Here is a 24,189-nt window from a genome sequence, read left to right as displayed (position 1 = left end):
AAAGTTGAACATAACTGGCATATGACCCAAACATTCTACTGCCAGGTATTTTTTCAAAAATGAAAGTACATTTTCATAACACATTTATTTGAAATAGCCCAAAAGTGGGAACAACCCTGTTGTCCACCAAAAGATAAATTGATAAAAACAAATTTTGGCATATCCATGATGGAATACTACTCAGCTATAAAGAGAAATAAATGATCAATCTATCCAACAATATGAATGTATCTCCAAATAATTATGCTGAACAAATGAAGCCTGAAAAAAAATAAAGAACATACTATATGACCAGCTTGCATATTCCAGAATTCTGTATAATGTAATCTACAGTGACAAAAAGCAGATCAGTGATTGCATGAGATTAGGGAGGGGGGATTACAAAGAGATTCCAAAGAAATTTCAGGATTAAGGGATCTGTTTAATTTCTTGATTATGCTTGTTTTACATGTTTATACAGTTGGCTCTTGAAGGACATAGGGGTTGGGGTGCCTTCACTCCTCTTTGCATATTCTAAAATCCATGTATAACTTTTGATTCCCCCAAAACTTAAGCTGTCCCTCAGTATTTATTGGAGGGGATTGGTTCCAGCACTTCCCACAGATACCAAAATCAGTGGATGCTCAAGTCCCTTATATAAATGGAGCAGTCAGCCCTCCACATCCAAGGACTCCCAACTGTGGACTGAAAACAGTACAGGTATTTATTGAAAAAAATCCAAGTATAAAGGGACCTAAGCAGCTCAAACTCATGTTCTTCAAGGGCCAACTGTATATATCATTTAGATACTATGTGCAGTTTATTGTATGTCAGTTGTACCTCAACAAAGCTCCCTCCACTAGAAGTATAAATATTTTAGAGTGGGTTTACTTTTTAAATTTTGGATTAGCCTACAATGCTAACCACATAATTGAGACTTGGTATTTATTCATTCAACAAACATTTACTGAGACCCAAGGCATAACAATTGGAAAGTTTTCTGATTTCATATATATGCATATTATAAAGTTCTCTTTGACTTTATGAGGATTTTTTTAAGCTATAAAACTAATGTATCTCAAAGAATTAGTGTTAAATTTCAGAAAATTCTAGGACATTGCTTTGCACTTCAATTAAATAAACAAATAACCATTAGATACTAGGCAATGTTCTAGGTGCTGGGAATATAGCGAAAAATAGCGGGGGGGAAAAACCCATTTCATCACACTTAATTCTAGTGTAGAAAAATAAGTAAAATGTTTAATATGAAAGAAAGCAGAGAAAAGTCAAGTAGAGTGGGAAAGGGGATGTAAAATGATGAGAAAGGAGGGAAGGGGGTTCATTTTAGATAAGGTGGTCAAAGAAGACCACAATAAGCATATTCTTTTTTGTTTGTTTGTTTTTTAAATGTCTTTATTGATTTCAGAGAGAGGGAGAAACATCAATGATGAGAGAGTCATTGGTTGGCTGCCACCTGCATGTCCCCTACTGAAGGTTAAGCATGCAACTTGGGATATGCCCAGACGGGGAATGGACCGTGATCTCCTGTATCCTATAGGTCGATGCTCAACCGCTGAGCCATGCAGGACAGGCAAGATTATTAACATTTGAATACACCTACTTGGGGGAATGAGTCACATGGTTATCTTGGAGAAGAGCATTCTAGGCAGAGAAACGAGTACAAAGAAAACAGGGGATACCTGGAATATTCAAGAAATAGCAAGGATGTCAATGGGGCTGGAAAAAAACACATAAATCAGGGAGTAACAGGTGAATAGGTCACAGTGGGCTGATGGGAGCAGCATATAATGTGGAGCCTCACAGGCCACTGTAAGTCCTTCATGTCTTACTCTGAATCAGTTTGGATGTCTTTGGAAGCATCTGATCCTAGGAGTGACATGATCTGAATACTTGCTGGAGGTACTTTATGGATTAAGGAGAACAATAGTTAGGCTAGTTAGGTGCCTAGTTGTTGCTAGTAACTAGTTAGGAAGCTACTGGAACTAATTAGAAGCTCCTGGAAAATCTATGCAAAAGATGATGTCTTGGACTAGAGTGGTAGCAATGGGAGAGAGATTCTGGATGTATTTTGAATGTAGAACCAAAAAGACTTTGCTGACAGTTTGAAAGTGGAACATGAAAGAAAGCAGTCAAAGAGGACTTCAAGGGAACTGAACTGGGAAGATGGAGCTGCCACTTACTAGATGATGGAAACTCAAAGCAGTGCAGGTTTTGGAGAACAGTATCAGGCGGTCAGTTATGGACATGTTAATTTTGACTTGCCCATTAGACATGTGAATGGAAGCAATGATTGGGCTGTTTCATTACGAGTCTGGGGTTCAAAAAAGGTCCGAACTAGTATATATATGTGAGAATCACCAGCATACAGATAAGATGGTACTTAAGGTTAGAGGAACAGATCTGATGACCAACGACAAGAGTGTAGATATAAAAGAGGTCCAGAATTGAGTCCTCTAATAGGTTGTAAATATGAAGGGGAAAAAAACAATAAAGGAGACTTCAAAGAAGAGGTGAGAGGTAGGAGGAAAAATCAGGTGAGCACAATGTACTAGAAGCAAAATGAACAAAATAGTTGAAGAAAGAGAGGATGATTAACCATATTAAATGCTGATTGGTCAAGTATGATAAAAACTAAGAGATGATATTTGATTTAAAAAGAAACAGATCATTTGTGCCCTTGATAAGAGTAGTTTCTCTGAAGTAATGGGGCAAAAGCCTGCCAGAGTGGATTAAAAAATAACAGGAGTCAAGAAACTGGGGAAAGATTTGATCACATCAAACATCTTATATGTCAAGGGGCCAAAGATACAACAGACACCACTTTCTTTACAATGCAGGGATTCCAATTTCCTTCCAATCACCAGGAAATTTCTTCCTTTGCAACACAGTTTTTCCTATTACTTATGTTTCAGATTATTTGTAAGGGATTGGTATAACTCTGGGAACAATATATAAGCATTTTATAAAAAGAGAAACACAAGATAAATCAACTTTTAAATAAAAATCACTCTGCCCAAGAGACTAAAATAAAAACAGGGTACTCTAAGTGTAAATGGTCACATTCTTAAGAAGCAAATTTCTCAAGCTTGACCTTATATAGAGCATAGCACATCACAAAAGCACTCAAAGGTTTATAGCTTCCCTTGACTTCATCTCAGCACTTCCCCATGTTTCCACATTATTTCTACAAAGCTTCTCAGAAACCTTTTTCACCTATTGTATCTGGAAGATTTTGAAACAGGAAGAAAAACATCCAATTTTAAAGAGAACAAAATAGTAGTGCATTTAGATATCCTGTAATCCAATTCAACAGGTTTCTGATCTCTTTCATTTCCTTCTGCACCACTAAGTGAGCAGTCAAATTTCATTGAGTCTGTACTTTCCTTCTAACCTTTGCGGTACTCTAAGTTTAACATAAATCATAATATTCCACATTATTTAGGACAGAAATAATAAAGGTACTAACTCATAACCTGAAGAGATTAAATCTTATTTTCTATAGCTCTGTGGTATTAATATTGCAACTAAAAAGAATCAGCTTTGTAAGTGTACTGTCCATGTAATACTGATATGTCAATTATGAGAAAAAGGTGGAAGGGAAAAGAAACTTATATTTACTGTTTTATTAAGATAAAAAAGATCACATGGAAGATACTAAAAGTTAAGAATTTTTAAATGTATCTATTGATTGTTAATTTTGTCAAAGTCAAAACTGCTTAAAAAAATAAAACAAAAAACTTCCTTGGAACAAAGTCTAAATAAAAGTTCTGTCAAAACCTGGGTTATTTCTTTTCTGTCCTATATAAAATAGTAATGATAAAAAAAGAAAGATTAGACAATAAATTAGTATCTAATGCAACTATGATACCTTCACCCTTTTTGTGTTTTTGGAATTTAGCAAAACTAAACATTTTCTCATACCTTTTAAAATTTCACAAGTAATTCTCTCAGTTAAGAAAGTGTAACCATTTGTTGTTTAAATGGATATGTTTTAAAACATATTTCCTAAGCTCTAGCAAGGCTCAAAATATTAAAACCTGAAGAAAACACATTAAAAAGTTATAATGTACATTAGGGTCAGTTTCCTATTCTCCAAACTTTACACTTCACTAAACTACAGTTCTTGAGAAATAAAAACATAACAATTCTCTAAAATGTAACACAGGTGAGAAATCACTTGAGAATGGACTCCATTGCAGAAGAGATAAATAACTACAGAGGGTCTACATATATGTCATCCTTAACAGACTTAATTTTATGCCAAAAAGACAGCATTTTGAAAATGGAGAGTTTAAAAGAATTGGTATCTTAGGAAATAATTTAAATACACTTTAAAATTTAAAGGATTCCGAGATGCATTTCTTTTACATAGTAATCACCAAAATATCTGTATTTTTATCACTATTTCTCAATACAGAAATTTGTGTTATAATTTTACTTAAAGATCAACTGCTACATCTAAAAGTAAAGCTCTATAAAATAAATTTATATTTTCACTGATTACAGTTATAAAGTGAAAGGCATGTAAAGAAAATAGTATCTTTAATTGTCTACTGAAATCTTTAGGCAAGATTTAAGATGCTAGTAACATCATTTCGGTTTTTCTTTATGACATTTTTCTTATATATAACCTCCACAATAACTTTGTTAAGCCCATTAATGAAAAGAGCTAGTAAATAATTACATAAGCTGAAAATATACACAAAGGGAAAGAAAGGGGACATTATTATTATTATTTTTTTAATGTATCTTTACTGATTTCAGAGAGAGGAAGGGAGAGGGAGAGAGATGGAAACATCAATGATGAGTCACTGATTGACTGCCTCCTGCATGCCCCCGACTGGGAATAGAGCCCGCAACCACAATCTGCTGGATCATCGGTCGATGCTCAAACACTGAGCCCAGCCAGCCAGGCAGTGACATTATTTTAATCAAACAACTGGGTTTTGGGAAACAAATCAGTAATTTATAAAGGTACATATTAATGATTCAGGGTATGTGCATATATATTTAATAATCAAAATATACAGTGTCTAAAATAAACCTAACAAAAAACAAGACGGACAGGAAGAAAGTTATTTCAGAACTTAAAAAAACAAACTTGAATAGCTGAAGGGATATTCCAATTTATTTAAAGTGCAGACTCAATAATGGAAAGATGTTAATTATTCCCAAATTTGTTTATAAAACTGTATAAAGTTCCAAGAAAAATTACACCGGGGTATTTGTGGGAGGGAAAAAAATGATATAGGAAGTTACAAAATTTTTAAAAATTAAAGACAATTAAAAAATTTATATACATAATCAAGTGGAATTTACACCTGGAAAGCAAAGATGGCTCCACATACAAGAAGCAATTTCATATGCCACATTAAAAGAATGAAGGGCAAGGGAAACAGATAATCATCCTAATTGATGCAGAAAAAGCATTTGAAAAAATTCAACACCCTTTCATGATAAAAACACAAAAAAGAACTAGGGATAAGAAGGAAATTACCTCAACACAATAAAGGTCATATATGAAAATTCCACAGCTAACAGCATACTCAACAGTAAAAGACTGCAAGCTTTTTCCTCTAAGATCAAGAACAAGATAGGATCCTCATTTTTGCCACTTCTATAAAATGTGGCTTGGAACTTCTAGATACAAAATTATACAAGAAAAAGAACAAAAACATCCAAAACATTGAAAGGAAGAAAAATTACTTGTTTGCAGGTGACAGAATCCCATATGTAGAAAACACTAAAATTTTCACAAACTCTGAAAAAAACCTGTTAGAATAAACAAATTCAGCAAAGCTGCAAGATACACAATCAACACATTAAAAAAAAGTTGCATTTCTATATACTAATAATGAGCAGTCTGAAAAGGAAATTATGAAAACAATTCCATTTACAAAAGCATCAAAAAGATTAAAATATTAAGTAATTAACTTACCCAAAGAGGCAAAAGACTTGTACAATGAAACAAGTTGCTAAAAAAAAAAAAAAAATTTGAAGACACAAATAAATGGAAAGACTTCCTGTGTTCATGAATTGGAAAATGTAATACTGTTGAGATATCAATACTAAAAGAGACCTACAAATTCAATACAATCTATATCAAAAGCCCAATGACATTTTTTACAGAACTAGAAAAATCAATCCTAAAATTCATATGGAATCTCAAGAGACCCCAAATAGCCAAAACAATCTTGAAAAAGCACCAAGTTGGAAGACTCACACTTCCTGATTTCAAACATAATACAAACCTAAAAGCAATCAAAATGATGTGGTACTGGAATACAGACATGTAAAGACTAATGGAATAGAATACAGAACCCAGAAATAAACCCTCACATATACTGTCAAATGACTTTTTGCTGAGGATGCCAAAGCTATTCAATGGGAAAAGGACAGTCTTTTCAACAAATGGTACTGGGAAAACTGGATATCCACATGCAGAGAATGAAGTTGAATTGTTATCTTACACTATATACAAAAATGAACTCAAAATGGATCAAAGAACTAAACACAAGAGTTAAAACTATAAAGAAAACACAGGACACAAAAGCTTCATGACACTGGGTTTGGCACTAATTTCTTGGATACAACACCAAAAGCACAGGCAACAAAACTAAAAAAGAAAAACTGGACTACATCAACATTAAAAACTTTTATATACTGAAACAGTTTCAGGACTGCGAAAAAGCAAACTACACAATGAGAAAGTAATTGCAAATTGTCTGATAAAGGATTAATATATGAAATATATAAAGAACTCAACAACAAAAAACAATCAACCTAATTTTAAAGAGGGCAAAGGACTTGGCCTGGCCAGTGTGGCTCAGTTGGTTGGACATCACCTGGTGCACTGAGAGGTTGCTGGTTCGACTCCCAGTCAGGGCACACGGTTGTGGGCTAGATCCTGGTGAGGGGAATGCAGGAGGCAGCAGATCAACGTTGCACTCTCACATCGATATTTCTCTCTTCTCCCTTCCTCTCTCTCTCTCTAAAAAAATCAGTAAAACTACTCTTTAAATAAATAGGCAAAGGACTTGAATAAACATTTCTTCAAAGAATACAAATGGCCAATAAGTACATGAAGAGAAGCTCAATATCACTAATCATTAGGAAAATGATAATCAAAACCATTATGATAGACCACTTCACACCCATTAGGATAGCTGTTTAGAGCAGACGCACATGCATGCACACGAGCGCACACACACACACCAGAAAATACCAAATATTGGACAGGATGTGGAAAAACCAGAACCCTTGTACATTACTGGTGGGACTGTAAAATGCTGCAGCCGTTGTGGAAAACAGTATGGTGGTTCCTCACAACACTAAACACAGAATTACCATATGATCCAGCAATTCCACTTCTGGGGATATACCCAAGAGCACTGAAAGAACCTGAAGAGATATTTGTACACCAATGTTCATAGTAACATTACTCAACAATAGCCAAAAGGTAGAACTTGAGTTGTCAAGTGTCCATCAACAGATGAACAAATAAACAAAATGAGGTATGTATATGCAAAAGAATATCATTTGGTCATAAAAACAAAGTTATGATACTTTCTACAACATGGACAAATCTTAAAGAACATTATACTACGTTAAATAAGCCAGACACTAAGTGAAAAATACTGTATGACTCCACTTAAATGAAGTATGAGCAAATTCAGAGACAGAAAGTAGACTAGGGGTGCCCAGGAGCTAGAGTAGAAGGGAATCGAGAGTTATTATTATTGAGTACAGTTTCTTTTGGGGATCACAAATAAGTTCTGACAATGGATAGTGGTGATAACTGCACAAGAATGTAAATGTACTTAATACCACTAAGCGGTTAAAATGGTAAATTTTCTGTTATGTATATTTTATCACAATAAAAAAGTTTCTTCGAAAAGAACCTAAATGCAAGAATGCCCAATACATTTTTGAAAATGAAAAGTAATAAACAGGTTTGCCTTACCTATAATTAAGATTCTATAAAATTGCAATTATTAAAACACTCTGGTCCTGTGTTACAAGAAGCAGTCAGGGGAAGGGGGTGAATGTTTTAAAATACATAGTTTTGGGTTAGAGAGGTGCTTAAGTAAGACACATTATTCTGAAGTCAAAGGAAAAAAACTTAATCCTATAAATGATAAGCAAAGCCATGAGAAATGTAGTATGAACACCTAAAAATAGCAAGAGACTAGGAAAAAAACGTGTCACATGTTAAAAAAAAAAAAAGAAACAGATACATCTTAAATATTAAAAGCATAGCTATAGATCAGTAAGAAAAAGAAATCACAAAATGGGCCAAAGTATAAACAGGTTACTTGTATTTAAAAACAAACAAAAAAAAACACATAAATGCAAATTAAAGCGAAGTACCATTTATTTGGCCCATCAGGCAGATTATGACCAACATCCTACACTGATGAGTGTGGGAAAACTGGTGCTCTCATAAACTGCAAGTAGAAGTGTAAACAGGTAAATCTCTATGGAAATTAGTCTGTTGTTTCAGCTATTAAAATTAATTATGTGCATGCACCAAGGCCCTTCCATCTACCTTCAAAAATATTTGTAAAGCTGGGAAATGGCAGAATCACTATGCTATTCATTTCACACAACCACTCCCTAGACATACACAAACTTCTCAGTCTGATGTTAGGCCCTAAATTTCAAATTATTCCTAATGTTTTTCCAATACACTCTTCTGAAGCTGACTGGTTTGCTTTTTCTCATTCTATTTCTCCCTTCCAATACCATTTTACCCCTCTTCTCATATTCTAATTGCCAGTTACTCTTTTGGATTCAAAATGTCCTATTTTCCTCAATAAATGCATCCTTCAAATCTGTATCACTCACTTCTATGAATCGATATACATATCACGGCTTATCATCCATTAAGCATTTAAAATTGATGATTAGACTTATACATGACAATATCTTACATTTAAGGTTGTACACCTTACAACATACAAGTCTTATATAGTGTCTGGCATATACTAGGTGCTCAAATATTTACTGAATAAAAACATTTCAATATTTATTGAATGATAATTTATTGACTATCTCATTCACACAACCATTTTGTGAGATGGTTTTATTATTCTAAAATACTTATTATTCTAAATCTTCTATTACTTCTATTTCTTTTATTGCTAGTTCTATGGTTATTTACAGTAATCTCCCACTGTAATTATAAATTTAACTATTTTCTCTATCAGTTTCAGCTTTATGTCTTTTAAGTCATTTCACAGGTGCTTATAAAATTAAAATTATATCTTCTTGCTGAATAAATTATTTTATCATGATAAAACCTCTTTATCCTAAATAATGCTTCTTGCCTTGAACACTGACTTTAAAATAGCCATATCAACTATCTTTAATTAGTATTTTCATGCAATTTTCTCCCATTCTTTACACACACCTTTAAGTATTCTGATGTTTCAGATGGATTTGTTATGAACAACACATAGGCCCAGCCGGGCGTGGCTCAGTGGTTGAACATCAACCTAGGATCCAGGAGATCATGGTTCGATTCCTGGTCAGGGCATATGCCGGGGTGGTGGGCTGGATGCCCAGTCAGGGGCGTGCAAGAGGCAGTCAATCAATAACTCTCTCATCATTGATGTTTCACCTCTCCCCTCCTCCCTCTGAAATCAATAAAGATATATATTTTTTTAAAATACACACAAAAAACCAGCACATAGGTGTGTTAAGTGGGTTTTCTCCTTCAGCTTTGATAACCTGCCTTTTAACAGAAGCATTTAGTCAATTTACATTTAAGTAATTCCTAATATATTGAGGTTAAAATTATATCTATATCATTTTGTGCTTTGTCTCACCTTTATTATATTTCTTTAACTTTTATTATTCCAGTTCTTTCCCTTCTACTACTTTAGATGTTATATTTTTTTAATGGTTACTCTAGAATAGCTTTGTCTGATAGACATTTCTGCAATGATGAAATTTCTGTGTGGCAACTGAGAACTAGCAATGTGTCTAGAGCAATGAGGAATTGATTTTTAATTTTATTAAATTTTAATTAATTTTAATTGCCACATGAGGTCAGTTGCCACAAGATCAGATGGCACAGCTCTAGAATTTCCCACACTGTGGATCTGGCTGGCTGCATCCTCAAGGTGTAGTTTAACATGCTCCTCTATCCTCATATGTCCTGCAAACTAGTGGTTGAATGTAGAAGCTTGATTATATATGCAAGTTCAATAATTTTCAGGAAAAATACTTAAGAAGCTGGACTGTGTACTTCCTACTATATCTTATCAAGAGACTCATGTGTGGTTGTTTTCCTTTTAGTGATGCTCAGATTGATCACATATGAATGGGGGAAATGAGACTATGTACACTTGTTCATATATTTGTAAAAGCAACTCCAGAAAGACACTTGAATTAATAAAAATGGTTAAAGAGTGGCAGAGTAAAATTATTCTGGAAATAGAATTTTATGTTGTTTTGGTACCTAATAAATAATTCTTAGTAAAATGGAGATTTTGAGTCCTCCACCTCATACTCGAGATCAAAATATGTAGATATGAGCACGTTAAGCATGGAGCTCCCTCCAAGATTTTCATGCACACTAAAGCTAATCAACTGGAAGACTGCAAAGATAAAAAATGCTGACAATCACTGACTTCAGTCATACATACTAGGATATTCTCCTATAGGTCCCACTGATCACTAAAAAATTACATACCTGGACCACATCAGTTTAATCTCTTCTAGGAATACTCTCATTAAGAGTCACTTTATAATTACAACTTTGATCCTTAATTACTGAGCAAGAGTTATTCATGTGCTATGATAATATTCACTGTCTTTAACAGTTGTATGTTACTTAATTCTCCCTGTAGCTGCTACCAGTTTCAGAATCTTCTATCAGTAAGTTTCTCTTTAACAATGGCATACTTCCTCTTCCCTAAAAATAGAACTACATAACCTATATTTTTTTGACCTGAGAAATGATTATAAAATGAAACAGATAAAAATCAAAGCTGTTCTAACTGTAGGGGTTGAAGATCAGAATTCAGTTACCCTCAGGTTTCTTCTTTTCTTCCTACACCCTCTGGTCATTCACTTTTCCAATGAGTACAAAAAGCAATTCGAAAGCCAGTAAGACTTATTGAAAATCACTATGATAATTAATAGCATTTTAATTCATCACAATTCTCATTTTGCTCTGAATGCTAAAAAATTCAGAAGCAAATTTAAAGCAATACTATGTTAGCTCTATTTATAAACATATTTACCTTTTTCACAGCTTTCACTTTGTATTTCAAGACGAATTAATCATTATTTCTACAAATATATGTCTGTTTATATTATTTCAAAACCATTATTGAAAGATGGAACAAAAACAGTAATATTCATATTCATTATCTATTTCCTTTATTCAGATGAACAGTCTAAAATGGAGTCCCTTAAAATGAATCACTTTCATATTAAAATAAAAAAGATTTTGAAAGTTAAAGCAATAAAACATTTTAGGGGATAAAAACAACACTCTAAAATATGATCTATATAGTTTAATAAATGTGCTTTTGAAGAAAAAGACAGACCAAACTAATAGTATGATGCTATTCAGCACACTGGAACAGTTTACCAATTTTAAATTGCTTCACAGTTTAAATACCTTACCTAGTACTGTACTGCCTTGATGCTAACATTCAATCTAAGGAACAACAATTTAGGGAGAAAATAAATCTCACACTAACCATACATACAGCCATTTTACATTAAATGGCAATACATAACTTTCTCCAGATATTAACATATGACTTCGTTCTTTGATATTCCTGTGAGCCTAAAGATGTTTTCTGAATCTTAAACTCAAAATTTAAACAATGGATCAGATGTTTCAGTTCCTAAGTGACAATCTTTCACAAGACATAAATTAATCACAAAGTTCAAAATTGGTATGACAAAAGTTTAATGTCTCAACATCACATAACAAACAAGGCAAAGGTGTCAAGAAAATTCCTCTCATATTCTTTAAAAAAAAAAAAGAAATGAAATATTACCATATGTATCAGCTAACATCTCTGTGGTTCCAAAGAAAAGAAAAACCACCAAAAACAGATAAATTAATTTATTCTTCTATAATGAAAAGCTCATAAATGAAAAAGCCAAAAGTGATATTTAGGCTTCAGAAAACAATGTGATCAGCCACATTTTTTCTGTTGACTTTTCAACTCTACTAGCCTCTCTCTGTTAGCTTTGTCCACAAACTGGTTTACCTTAAAGCAGGAAAATAGCTATGGCAATTCCAGACTTATACCCACACAATACTATACTTGGCTTGCTTCATTCTGATTAGAACTATTTAAGGCCTGCACTCAATTGTAGCCAAAAGGGTTCATTTTCTTGACTGGTTTAGGAATACTGGCCCACCCTTTAGTCAAACCACACTATGGATAATGGATATTGGGGGAGCAATCACTAAGGTACACAATGCCACAAAACAAAAAAAAGAGAATCAAAATTAAGAGTAAATAGTAATAGCTGAGGCCCAGTAGCTCAGTTGGTTGAAGCATCGTCCTGATTCGCCAAGGTTTCAGGTTCCATCCCCCCATCAGGGCACATGCAGGAAGGAGTCGACCAAAATGAGTGCTTGGATGGGTGGAACAACATATCAATGTTTCTCTCTCTAAAATAAATAAATAAATAAACATTTAAAAGACTGACTAGTAATAGATAATTGAGATCGTTAATATGGATCATAGTATTCAAGAAATTTGATATTCATTCACATTCAATGTACATTTACTAAACATCTACGTAAAAGCTAGGTACTGTACTAAATGTGCAAAGAGGAAAGAAAATGAGTATGCGTTTGAATGTTCAATACACTCTTTGTACATAACTTGAAACTGTCAAAATGTGATACATTAAATCTATAACCATAGGGAAATATCCAGGGAAATAGCCTATATTCTTCCAATTACTGAAATATCAAGCAATTTAGTTTTTAAAAAAATATATATCTTTATTGATTTCAGAGAGGTGAAGAGAGAGGGAGAGAGAGAGAAACATCAGTGATGAGAGAGAGTCATTGATCAGCTGTCTCTTTCACTTCCCGGACTGGGGATCAAGCCCGCAACCCAGGCATGTGCCCTGACTGGGAATCGAATCATGATCTCCTGGATCCTAGGTCAACGCTCAACCGCTGAGCCACGCCGGCCAGGCTCTAGCAATTTATTATTATTATTTTTAAATATGTCTTTATTGATTTCAGAGAGAGGAAGGGAGAGGGAGAGACAGAAACATCAATGAGAGAGAGCACTGATCAGCTGCTTCCTGCAGGCCTCCACCAGGGATCGAGCCCGCAGCCCGGGCATGTGCCCTGACCGGGCATCAAACCGCGATCTCCTGGATCCTAGGTCGATGCTCATCCCCTAAGCCATGCCGACCGGGCTAGCAATTTACTTTTAAATATAATTACATCCCTATATGAAAAAACAGAATTCTCATGGTAAAATGTCTTTAGTTCAATTACTCTGATGAATTAAAAAATTCTCTATTTTAAATTAATGAAATCAAAATATGTGCCAGAATGTATGTATGGCAGGTCAAAAGGAGGGGGAAAATACCTCCTTTATTTAATTTTACAGAAACATACAATTCACACCATTTACTGGGTAATCATCTTTTTTTAAACCAGGTAGTAGTTACAACTGCACAAAGTATGTGCCATAGCTACAATTTACATATTCATTTTCTTGCACCTAAGTCTTTAAGACTAGTAACAACAAATTTAAGAAAGGGTGAAAAACAGTCCATGCATTTAAATCAGACATAAAAGTCTTCCTATCTGCCAGTGAAACCAATTTTCCCTGTGGTTAACTATCTAGGTCATACTGAGCAATAAAGTAAAAATCATTAATTCATTCATTCATTCATTCATTCATTCATTCATCATTGTGAATAAACCAGAAATCAGCATTATCAATACTGCAAGACCATCCTATAAATCTCAGAATTACTGAAAAAATTTAACAAAACTTACAAGGGAGTCAAATGTTACCAACTCAATATAAAACTTAAGAGATAGCTGAGCAGAAATGCATAGAACTAAAAATGGAAAAGGACTTCCATATAAACAAATCAATCATAAATCACTTTAATTTCCTAAACATAAATATTTTATTTATATTTAAGACATAAGATCTGAAAAAAGAACCAAAACTTTTATGAGGTATAGGTATACAGTTTAGAAGTTTAAGATCTGCATTCCAAGGTTAGCTACTCCTACTAAATGACCGTAAGAAAATTCCCCAGCCCTGGCTGGTATCTCAGTTGGTTAGAACATACTCCAGATCCACCAAGGTTTTGGGTTTGATCCGAGTCAAGGCACATACAATAATCAACCAATGAATGCATAAATAAGTGGAACAAGTTTCTCTCTCTCTTTCTCTCCGCCCCCTGTGCTTCCTTTCTCTTAAAAAATAAAATCAATAAATAAAAATTAAAAAAATAAAAATCCCCCAATACACAAGCAAATTTTGTGTGTTTGGTCTATAAAACACAATGTAACTTTTTATGCCTTTTGGGTATTAAGAAAAAAACCCTGATACTTTTTAAAAAAAATACTGACATTTTAGACAAGTTAAGCTTGAAACAATGCTGCTATCACCCTAAGAATCAAGGGAAGGTGGGTGGGTAAATGACTGGATGGATAATATATGGCCGACAGGTATGGAAGGTAAGTAAAAAACAATGAGTAAATCAATTTTTAAAAAAAATATATCTTTATTGATTTCAGAGAGAGGAAAGGAGAGGGAGGGAGAGAGATAGAAACATCAATGATGAGAGAGTCATTGATAGAGCCCACAACCAGGGCATTTGTCCTGACTGGGAATCGAACCCCAATCGCCTGGATCCCTGGTCAACGCTCAACTGCTGAGCCACACCCGGCCAGGCAGTAAATCAATTTTTGCTCTTTAATAAGTATGACAATGTTATTCAATATTACACAATAGTACTTCTCCACTTCTAGCTTTCCTTTCATAATACTATCACTTTTCCAGAGAAGTTCCTCAAAAAGTAGGGCAGTAATACGGTTCAACATGTATACCAAGGCAAAAACCTAAGTGATGGGGCTAAAAAAAGAATTCAACATGCTGAGGTCTCACAATATACTTTATGTATTTCAACTTCTTCAACAACATGGCCCTCCTGAATAAAAAGGGTTCAGATGAAGTCTTTCGTTGGTTAATGTAATCCCAATAGATAACCCAAAAGGCTTTCAAGCATTTTTTTTAAAGTCACCAACAAAATAATGAAATTATCCAAGAAGTTTTTAGTAAAAACTCTACATTAAGCCCATTTACTTAAGAGATCAGACAGTGATATCACTGAAACTGCTAGCATGAAAAAATATAATTAATTTTAGCCTTATCTTATTTCTATCAAATTACATATGATCTTACTGTAAAAGAATGTTTTTGCAACCACAGTGTGTTGGGCTGAATAGTGCCATCCCAAAGGTGCTCATGCCCTAATAAACGAAACCTGTAACTATGTGACATTATGAGGCAAAGGGGAAGGTTCAGATGGAATTAAAGTTGTGAATTAGCAGATGGGGAGATTATCCTGGATTATCTGGGTGGGCCCAATATGATCAGGAGAGCATTTAAAAGTGGAAGAGGAAGCAGGAGAGTCAGAGGGAGGTGTGCCTGGAGAAGAATGATCAGAGAGATACACGTCGCTGGCTTTTAAGGAGAAGAGAGCCATGAGCCAAGTAATACGGGCTGTTTTTAAAAGCTGGAAAAAGGGAGAAGAAAAAAAAGGATCTCCATGGGAGCCTCCAGAAAAGAACACAGTTCTACCACACCTTGATTTTAGCCCACTGAGACCCATGTTAGACTTGCAATCTCCAGAACTGTAAAATAATCAACTCATGTTGTGTAAACTACCACGGTTGTGTTAGTTAACAGCAATGATAGGAAAAAAATTAATGCACAAGGCAATTCCTTATACATAAGACCAAAAATAAGAACTGATTAACTTTTGAGATAAAGCATTCCCTAAACTACTTTCAAGTTTTGACAGTTATCCTTCCAAACATGCCATAAATATATACAGCCAATATTTCTAATAAATGTGCTTATGCTAAACTGTTCCAAAGTTCATTAATTTAGGATATATAAATGTAAACAAAATATGAATGTAAGAAAGTCTGGGAGTTAATGAACACTGTAGGTTCTAGATTTTAAAAAACGCCAATTACACTATAATAATAATTTTTTCAAATCAAAGACTGTTAAATAAAAGAGAAGTGTTAAAGGTTCACATAGTTATTACTCAAAACGCATTTTTTCTTTTTTTGAGGTAATATTTGCATATAGTAAATGCACATACAGTAAGTGTACAGTTCAATAAGTTTTGACATATGTAGATACCCCTGTAACCAACAATCAAGAAATAAAACATTTCTATCACCTGAGAAAAATTCTTGTTCTCTCCAGTCAATCCCCATCATCCACATATATTTTTCATTTTTAAATATCCAGCTTAATACCTTACCTTTTGCAAACATGATATATGTAAATCCCTTTATATTTTAAATGTCCATGTAAGTAATTGTTTTTCATATATTTAACTTTTATAACTTGACTGTCACCAATAATATTCATAATTTAAAACTGTATTTCCTAATTTTCATGTATCTACTAAAATAAAATACTGTGGAAAATACAAAATAGCATTCCTTCTTTGTCTTGAAACAATATTAAAATGTTCAACTGTAATCCAACTAGCTTCTACATAAAAGCCCAGGCAATTTCATATCGGAGTGAAGGAGAAATAAATTCAGAGCATGCCTTTTACACAAAAAACAAAAAAGTTACTGAACTGTCATAATTGCAGAACAATTATGATCAAATTTCAAGAATGATTCTTTTTCTTCTTTTCAACAAGAATAACCAATGAACACTTTCAAAATTACCTCTACTCTGCTATTCCCTATCAGAAATACCTATTAGCAAAACAAAGGCATTTTGCAATATCAAGTCAACATTAACACATGGTGCATGACACCATATCGTTGACTATAGCCATGAAACGGGGGTTTACAAAAACACTCGGAAACTCCAACGTAAATATTAAAATAGGTATGTGCATGTATAGATAGATATTAAAGTGAGTTTGGAATTGTGAACCTACACATATATAAAAGGAAAAAATATTCCCAAATTTGAAATTTTCAGTGAAAATTAAATGCCCCAGGGCACTTACCAATAAATTTCATGGATTACGTATTCCTAAACCAGCCTTGGGAAGCTTGGCGAATGTCTTGCCTCTACTATGCCCCTTACGACTAACCTGCCCCCCAATGAAAATGTGCTTGGAACACTGACAGAACATACCACGTCTCGAAATTGTACACATTCCTACACTACTGAAAGAAAATACTGGTAGTGTCATATGCAAGGAAAGAAAAAGACGAAGGTTCAGCTGGGCACTTAACATTTTAATTTCTATACTTTTAAAATTCCTTTTAAAACAGTATAAAACCCTGGAATGGATGATTTCCAAAGTCCTATTCACTTCTAACAAAAACACACAATACTATGGGAAAAACGGAAGGAAGGAAGGAAGGAAGGAAGGAAGGAAGGAAGGGAGGGAGGGAGGGAGGGAGGGAGGGAGGGAGGGAGGGGAAAGGAAAGGAGGAAGGGAGAAATGTTAATATTTATGGCCCTCCAAACCAAAACTTTTCGTTTTCATCGTTTCCGGTTAGACACCCAAGCATCTACTGTGGAAAGAGGTGAAATCTGGGTACCACTGATGCGGCCTGTGCCTCGAAAACACACAATCCCAGGACTGACTGGAAAACAGAGACCTGTCTCTTTCCGTTTCTCCTCCACTTCGGCAACCTTACGGATAAGTTTCAAGTCCCCAACCTCTGCACTATTAGGACTTTGGCAAGAAAAAAGGTGCTGGTGAATCTGGCCCCCTACCTCCCCACCCCCACCTGCCAGCGCAGCGCGGGTCTCCCGGACCGCCTATCAGAAAGGTCTCCGAGGCCGCCCAGGAGCTGAAGAGGGAAGCCACGGCCGACCCCCTCCGGAACAGCGGCCGAGGATCCGGGGCCAGGGCCGCGGTGGACGCTGCGGAGTCCCGCTCGGTCACCGCTCTCGTCGGGAAAGCCACTTGTGGGAAGGCGGCGACCCCGTCAGGGGATGTGGGCAAATCCGCCTTGAGCTCGTAGGAGGGGCGTGACCGCCAGCTGGCTGGCGGAGCAAGGTGCCAGAGGTAACCCCTCAAGGTATGGCTGCGAGAAAGTGGGGGTGCGGGCGCCGCTCTCTTACCGCTAGGTCCGGGTTGCGGCAGTCCCTATGTGACACAGCTCGGATGACCCCCGCTCGCCAGCCTAGCCAGCTGTGTCCGCTCTGCCGGCGCTCCGGCCGCGCCTCTTCGCCGACAGCCACGCACAGGAACCGCTTCCCCACCAGCTCCGGCCGCGTCTCCACCGCCATAGCCAACACTGCCGAAGCGGCCGCTGCCTTATCCACTGCTAGGTAACCAACGAAACCCCGCTCCTACCGGCCGCCCATGCTGAGGACAGCGGGCCGGAGGACAGCGGCAGCCCCGCGAGGGAGCGCAGACTCGGGGGCGCACCGGACGCTCTGCCCAGAAGGGCACAGCGACCTCGGTCTCGTACTCAACACTCTCCCGGACTCCCGTCTCGTAGCCTCTGACTGCAGCGCCACACCCGCACGCCCCGCACACATACGCAAAAAAAAAAAACTGACAGAAATCCCTACACGGCTGTCTGGAGCCCCGAGGCAGCCCCGGCCGCCGCCACCGAGCCGCGGCCAGTACTACTCCGCCTCCCCATCCACCAGCGAAGCCGCGAGCGCGCGGCGCGTCTCCTTCCGCCGGCGCGGGCGGGGGGAGGGAGCCGCGGAAGAGGGTCCCAGGAACCACCGCAGACGCAAAGTAGTGCCCGAAGCCGCGGCGGTCGCTGTGGGACTAGTGGGATGCGAAGTCGAGAGACACACAGAAGGGAGTGCTCTCCTCCAGGAACAGCATCGAGAGCGTTTGAAGTCCATCTTTCCACTCCTCGCTCCTTCAGAAGTGGGGGTGAGACGAAAGTGAAGTGCGCTGGTTTCCACTCTGGGTCACAAGATAAACTCCAGGTTAAACGCCACATCTCTAGAGCAATGTTTTTTAGAACACCAGGTGCTCGCCTTATTAGGTAGCCCAATTTTCCCTCAATTGAGTCCTCTAGTCCCAGCAGCAAAGCAGAGCAACACTTTCGACTGAAAACTAAGCCCACAGAACTCAAGTCACTGCAGAACAGTCCACGACTTTAAATGAAGAAAACACTGTCATCCACTGTCATCTTATCCTTCCCATTTGTGGCAATACTAGTTATGTGTGAGCTCTCCAGAGATTTACACCTCGATACTGCTTTGTTGTAAGAATGCCAAATGCCTCGTTGAGGACTTTCGTCAATATTCTTAAAATTCACAAACTATCTCTGCGCCAATTTGAGTACTTTTGTACAGTACTAGTACATACCTCAAACTCACTGGTCAGATGATAAAAACAGGGAGAGGGCCCGGATTCAGTTATTAGAAAATACCGTGGAAAAAAAGGATTTTGACCAATCACAGCTCAGAAAAATAAATTATGTTTACTTCCTGTCCAATCACAACAAGACTTTGTAACCCACACACATACAGATCTCAAACTTGGAACAATTACTCCTCCTTTGATCCAACCCTGCAATCCTTGTAAATCAAACAGTAGAGAATTTCATTTCAGACATGCTTTACAATGTTTTTAAAGGGTAGTTTTTAAAAACCCAGTCTTGTTTTTTTTCAGGGCCAATAAATGATTATAATCAATTACAAAAATCTAGCCCAATAAAAACTTAATTCTATATTTTGGTTTCTTAAAGATTTTCCTAAACTTCTACTTCAAAAAAGGGGGGGGGGGGAGAAAAGTTGCCTTTCTACAGGAATTTACACTAATAATCTAAATGTTTAAAATAAATATAAGGCTTTTATCTGCTTTCTTAGAAAACCCAAGCTGAGCTGTTTGAAGTGGAAAAAACATAGCCACTGTTAATAGGTTAGAAACCAAAATTACAAGGAGATAGATTTTAATCATAATGGTCTTATTTTTGTTAATCTAGATAGAACTGTAATATATCAACAAATAAAACCCATTTCCACAATGCACATTGGCACCTTAAGAGAAAATTTTAATTTTATGTGTGCAATTTTATTTCCAGGTCCATTCTTTTAGTATCTAGTGTATAATACTTAGTAAATCATCTTGAAAACTGCAGGCTTACATTTCTAAACTCTCAACATGGATTAAGGAGCCAGTAAAATAACCTGGTGAAAATAACTGAACATATGGAAAGAGAAAAGACAGAGTAAGAAGATCTATACTCAAACACCAAATTAACAATGACTTGCTTTTGTGATCTTGGGCATGACACAACTATTACAATGGAAATTGCCTGCTTCCTAATCTCAGTGATATTATAGGAGCAAGTGAGAAACATAGTTTGAGAAAAGAGATTCGAATAACACTATTATTACATAAATCCCTGTCACTAAATTATATTTTTGGAGTGTATGTTGTCAGGTTACCTTACATAAAACTTCCAGTTGATTTCAATTTTATAGGCAAACTCCTCTAAATGGACCCCTAGGAACCCTCACTACATGTTTTTGAGTTTTTTATTGAATTTATTGGGGTAACATTGGTTTAAATAACCATAAAGGTTTTAAGTGTACAACTCAACAAAACATCATCTGCACAGTGTATTGCAACCCTGACTACATGTTGAAAGCTGTCCTTTTAAATGCTTTGAAAAGCATGTAAATCCACTAAATCAATCAAAATATTTCAAGTGCAAAAACAAAGTTTGTATAAGGCCATATATCCTCACAACAATCAAATGTCTTATATTCTTAGTACTATATTCCAAATAGTATTTTATGAATCCTTTGACAATAGCCAGAGCCTAGAGTATACAAGAAAAAAAGAAATCACAAATTTATGGATATCTTGCTATTGCAGAAACTTGAAATGAATTTTTTAAAATGTAGACTATAAAGGCCTTAAAAGGTTTTTGTTTGCTAGCATTTTTTTGCTTTGTTTTAGGGAGTATCTATATTATTTTATTTTTGACAGCAAATCATAACTATAACAACATGGAATTAAAATAAATTTTAAAGTCAGATTTGAAATCTTAGAATATTTGTTTGTTCCATTGGTTCTCTTATATCCTGTGCTTGCTTTAAGATACTCAGAAAATAATAGTAGTCAATATAAAGAAAAGAGATATTGTATTTTTAGCTATGTAGGCAAAGAAAGTGACACAGGAGTATTTAAAATGACAAAGTTTACTTATAGAAGCTGAAAAATTAGAAATATAGACTAGATCTATTCCTTCCATCCTCACATGCAAATATGTATATTAAATATACATACACACATCAATTCAAGCAAATATCTTACAATCTATATAAAAGATACATTGTGGAATCATTATTTTTAAATTCACAAAAATTTATCATAAAGAACTATTTGGTTTATTTTTTAAAAACCTGACTTATAAACAAAAAACATATTATTGCAATGATAAGAGCCATAATTATCCATTTAATTATCAATACTTAGTAATTCACGAAGTTTAGCAAACAGCCTACCGATTATAAAGTAGTCGCTTTTTGACTTTGTGTAATTATAAGAAGGGCCAATAATCTACTCTCATATATACCAGTATTTTGTGTCACTATAGGTGTCTGTTTTAAACATCACAGATAAAACACATAGATTTAAAAAGTTTAGTGCATGTATCTTATAATACTAGCCACCATTTATGAACATTTATTATGTATCAGACACTATGCTAACTGCTTCATACATGTAATCTCACTTTATTTTAAAGATGAAGAACATGAAGCTTAGAAAAGTTTAGTTTCATGCTAAGAATAGACATTAAGGAACTGGGATTCAAACCTTGACCTTATGATTTCAAAGGCCCTTGGCATTATGCTAAAAAGTCATTAAGAGGAAACATGAAGGTCAGTTACCTAGTTTCTTACCCCTTATTAACACAAATTATTCAAAATTGATTTGTTTATTTAGCATTTACTATGTGTCTCACATCCTGCAAGCTTCTGGATATACGGCCTCTATCCTTGAGAAGTCTATTTGGAAAGACAGACAATACAAATGCCTTCATTTGTTTATTTAAGGATGTATCAATAGAATAACACACAAGATAAGTTTAGTGCATTTTAACAAGTAATTTTCAAATCTATTATAACTTGAAGATTTTTATTAATTATCCAATGTAAAGACTGGATTGGGCTATGAGGTTTTACTTAGATAATATATACGGGTACATTTACGTACTGCGGAAACCAGTTTTAAAATGAACAAATCCAAGAATTTCAAATGAATTATGCAAGTGGAAGACCAAGAATAGAATAGAAATAAAATTATTACCATGTTGGAGGAAACAATATGGTAGTGTAGGTAACAGGTGTACCCGCTGCCTCCCACAACCACATCAAAATTACAACTAAAATACAGAACCATCATCACTCAGAACTTTCTGAAATCTGGCTGAACAGAAGTCCTACAACCAGGGAACTGAAAAAGCATCAAGACCAGGGTGTCTCCAGCACAACAGCTCTTTGGCTGTAGTTGCAGGTGGTCCTCACAGCCAGTTGGCCTGGGGGTCAATTACTCCCAATGATGCCAACAGCAACCAAGGCTCAACTACAAAAGGACAGTGCACACAGCCCACACAGGGGAGCACCTAGAAGGCCCAGCTCAGGTGACTGTGGAGGCTGAGCCACTGCACCCTACAGGACACCTACTACACAAAGCCACTCTACAAATTCCAGGAGACATAGCAAGCAGCTCTACTAATACATAGAAACAAACACCAGGAAGTAGCCAAAATGCGGAGGCAAAGAAACATGTTACAAAGAAAAGAACAGAAGAAATCTCTAGAAGAGGAACTAAATGAAATAGATCCAAGCAAGCTAACAGATACAGAGTTCAGAATTTTGTTTATAAGGATGCTCAACCATACTAGTAAGAGTATTATGAAAATAACAGAAAATTGAGGACATAATAAAGTACCAATTTGAAATGAAGGCTACACGAACTGAAATGAATAATTTACAGGGAATCAACAGTAGAGTAGAGGACACTGAGAATCAAATCAGCCATTTGGAACATGAGGAAAGAAAAAACACCCAACCAGAAGAGCAAAAAGAAAAAAGAATCCAGAAAGATGAAGATAGTATAAGGAGCCTCTGGGACAACTTCAAGAGGCCCAACATTCGTATTATTGGGGTGCCAGAAGGGGAAGAAACAGACCAAGGAATTGAAAACCTATTTCAAAAAATAATTACAGAAAAATTCCCCTACCTGGGGAGAGAAATAGACTTACAAATCCAGGAAGCACACAGAGTCCCAAACAAGAGGAACCCAAAGAGGCCCCCACAGCAAGACACATAATAATTAAAATGCCAAAGGTTAAAGACAAAGAGAGAATCTTAAAAGCAGCAAGAGAAAAAGCAATTAGTTACCTACAAGGGAGCACCCATACGACTGTCAGCTGATTTCTCAACAGAAACTTTGCAGGCCAGAAGGGAGTGGCAAGAAATATTTAAAGTGATGAAAAACATGGAACTACAACCAAGGTTGCTCTACCCACCAAAGCTATCATTTAGAACTAAAAGTCAGATAAAGAGCTTCACAGATAAGAACAAGCTAAAGGAGTTCACCACCACCAGACCAGCACTACAGGAAATGTTGAAGGGTCTTCTTTAAGAAGAAGCTAATGAACAAAACAATCTGACGAACTAAATAGATCCAGAGACACTGATGTAGGCCACAGACGATCATATTTCAGAGGAAAGAGGGAAGGGGGGTGGAGGGTGGGAAGAGATTAACCAAAATTATATGCATATATGCATAACCCATGGACATAGTCAATAACGGGGTGAAGGCCTGGGTAGGGGGTGGGAGTGAAGTGGAGGGGGTCAAATGGGGGGGGAAATGGGACACCTGTAATACTTTCAATAAAGATAAATTTTTTTAAAAATTGTTACCATGTTTATTTTTAAACCTTAAATAATTTTATTTGGATATTTCCCTAATTTATTTCAACTGAATTGCACAATCACATTTATGATA

General features: G+C 36.0%; 1 protein-coding gene across 12 annotated transcripts in view; it reads right to left on the bottom strand.

Moving 5' to 3' along the window:
• Window positions 1–24,189, bottom strand: part of JMJD1C (jumonji domain containing 1C) — a gene marked incomplete at its 5' end in the record, with an annotated part of 199,030 nt that overhangs the window by 153,683 nt on the left and 21,158 nt on the right. For 3 of the 12 annotated variants that reach the window (XM_081157765.1, XM_081157775.1, XM_081157774.1), the window contains one exon: window positions 18,312–18,846. The exons of 6 other annotated variants lie outside the window; for them this stretch is intronic. In XM_081157765.1, the coding sequence (XP_081013891.1) occupies window positions 18,312–18,479 (168 nt within the window). Of the gene's footprint in view, window positions 1–18,311; window positions 18,847–24,189 lie in introns of those variants that run through there. 3 more of the 12 variants (XM_081157773.1, XM_081157777.1, XM_081157776.1) reach the window with 2 other exon arrangements.

The sequence above is a fragment of the Miniopterus schreibersii genome (genome assembly GCF_964146895.1).
Source record: "Miniopterus schreibersii genome assembly, chromosome: 14".
NCBI classification, from domain to species: Eukaryota; Metazoa; Chordata; class Mammalia; order Chiroptera; family Miniopteridae; genus Miniopterus; species Miniopterus schreibersii.
This window is presented reverse-complemented; position numbering and strand designations above follow the sequence as displayed.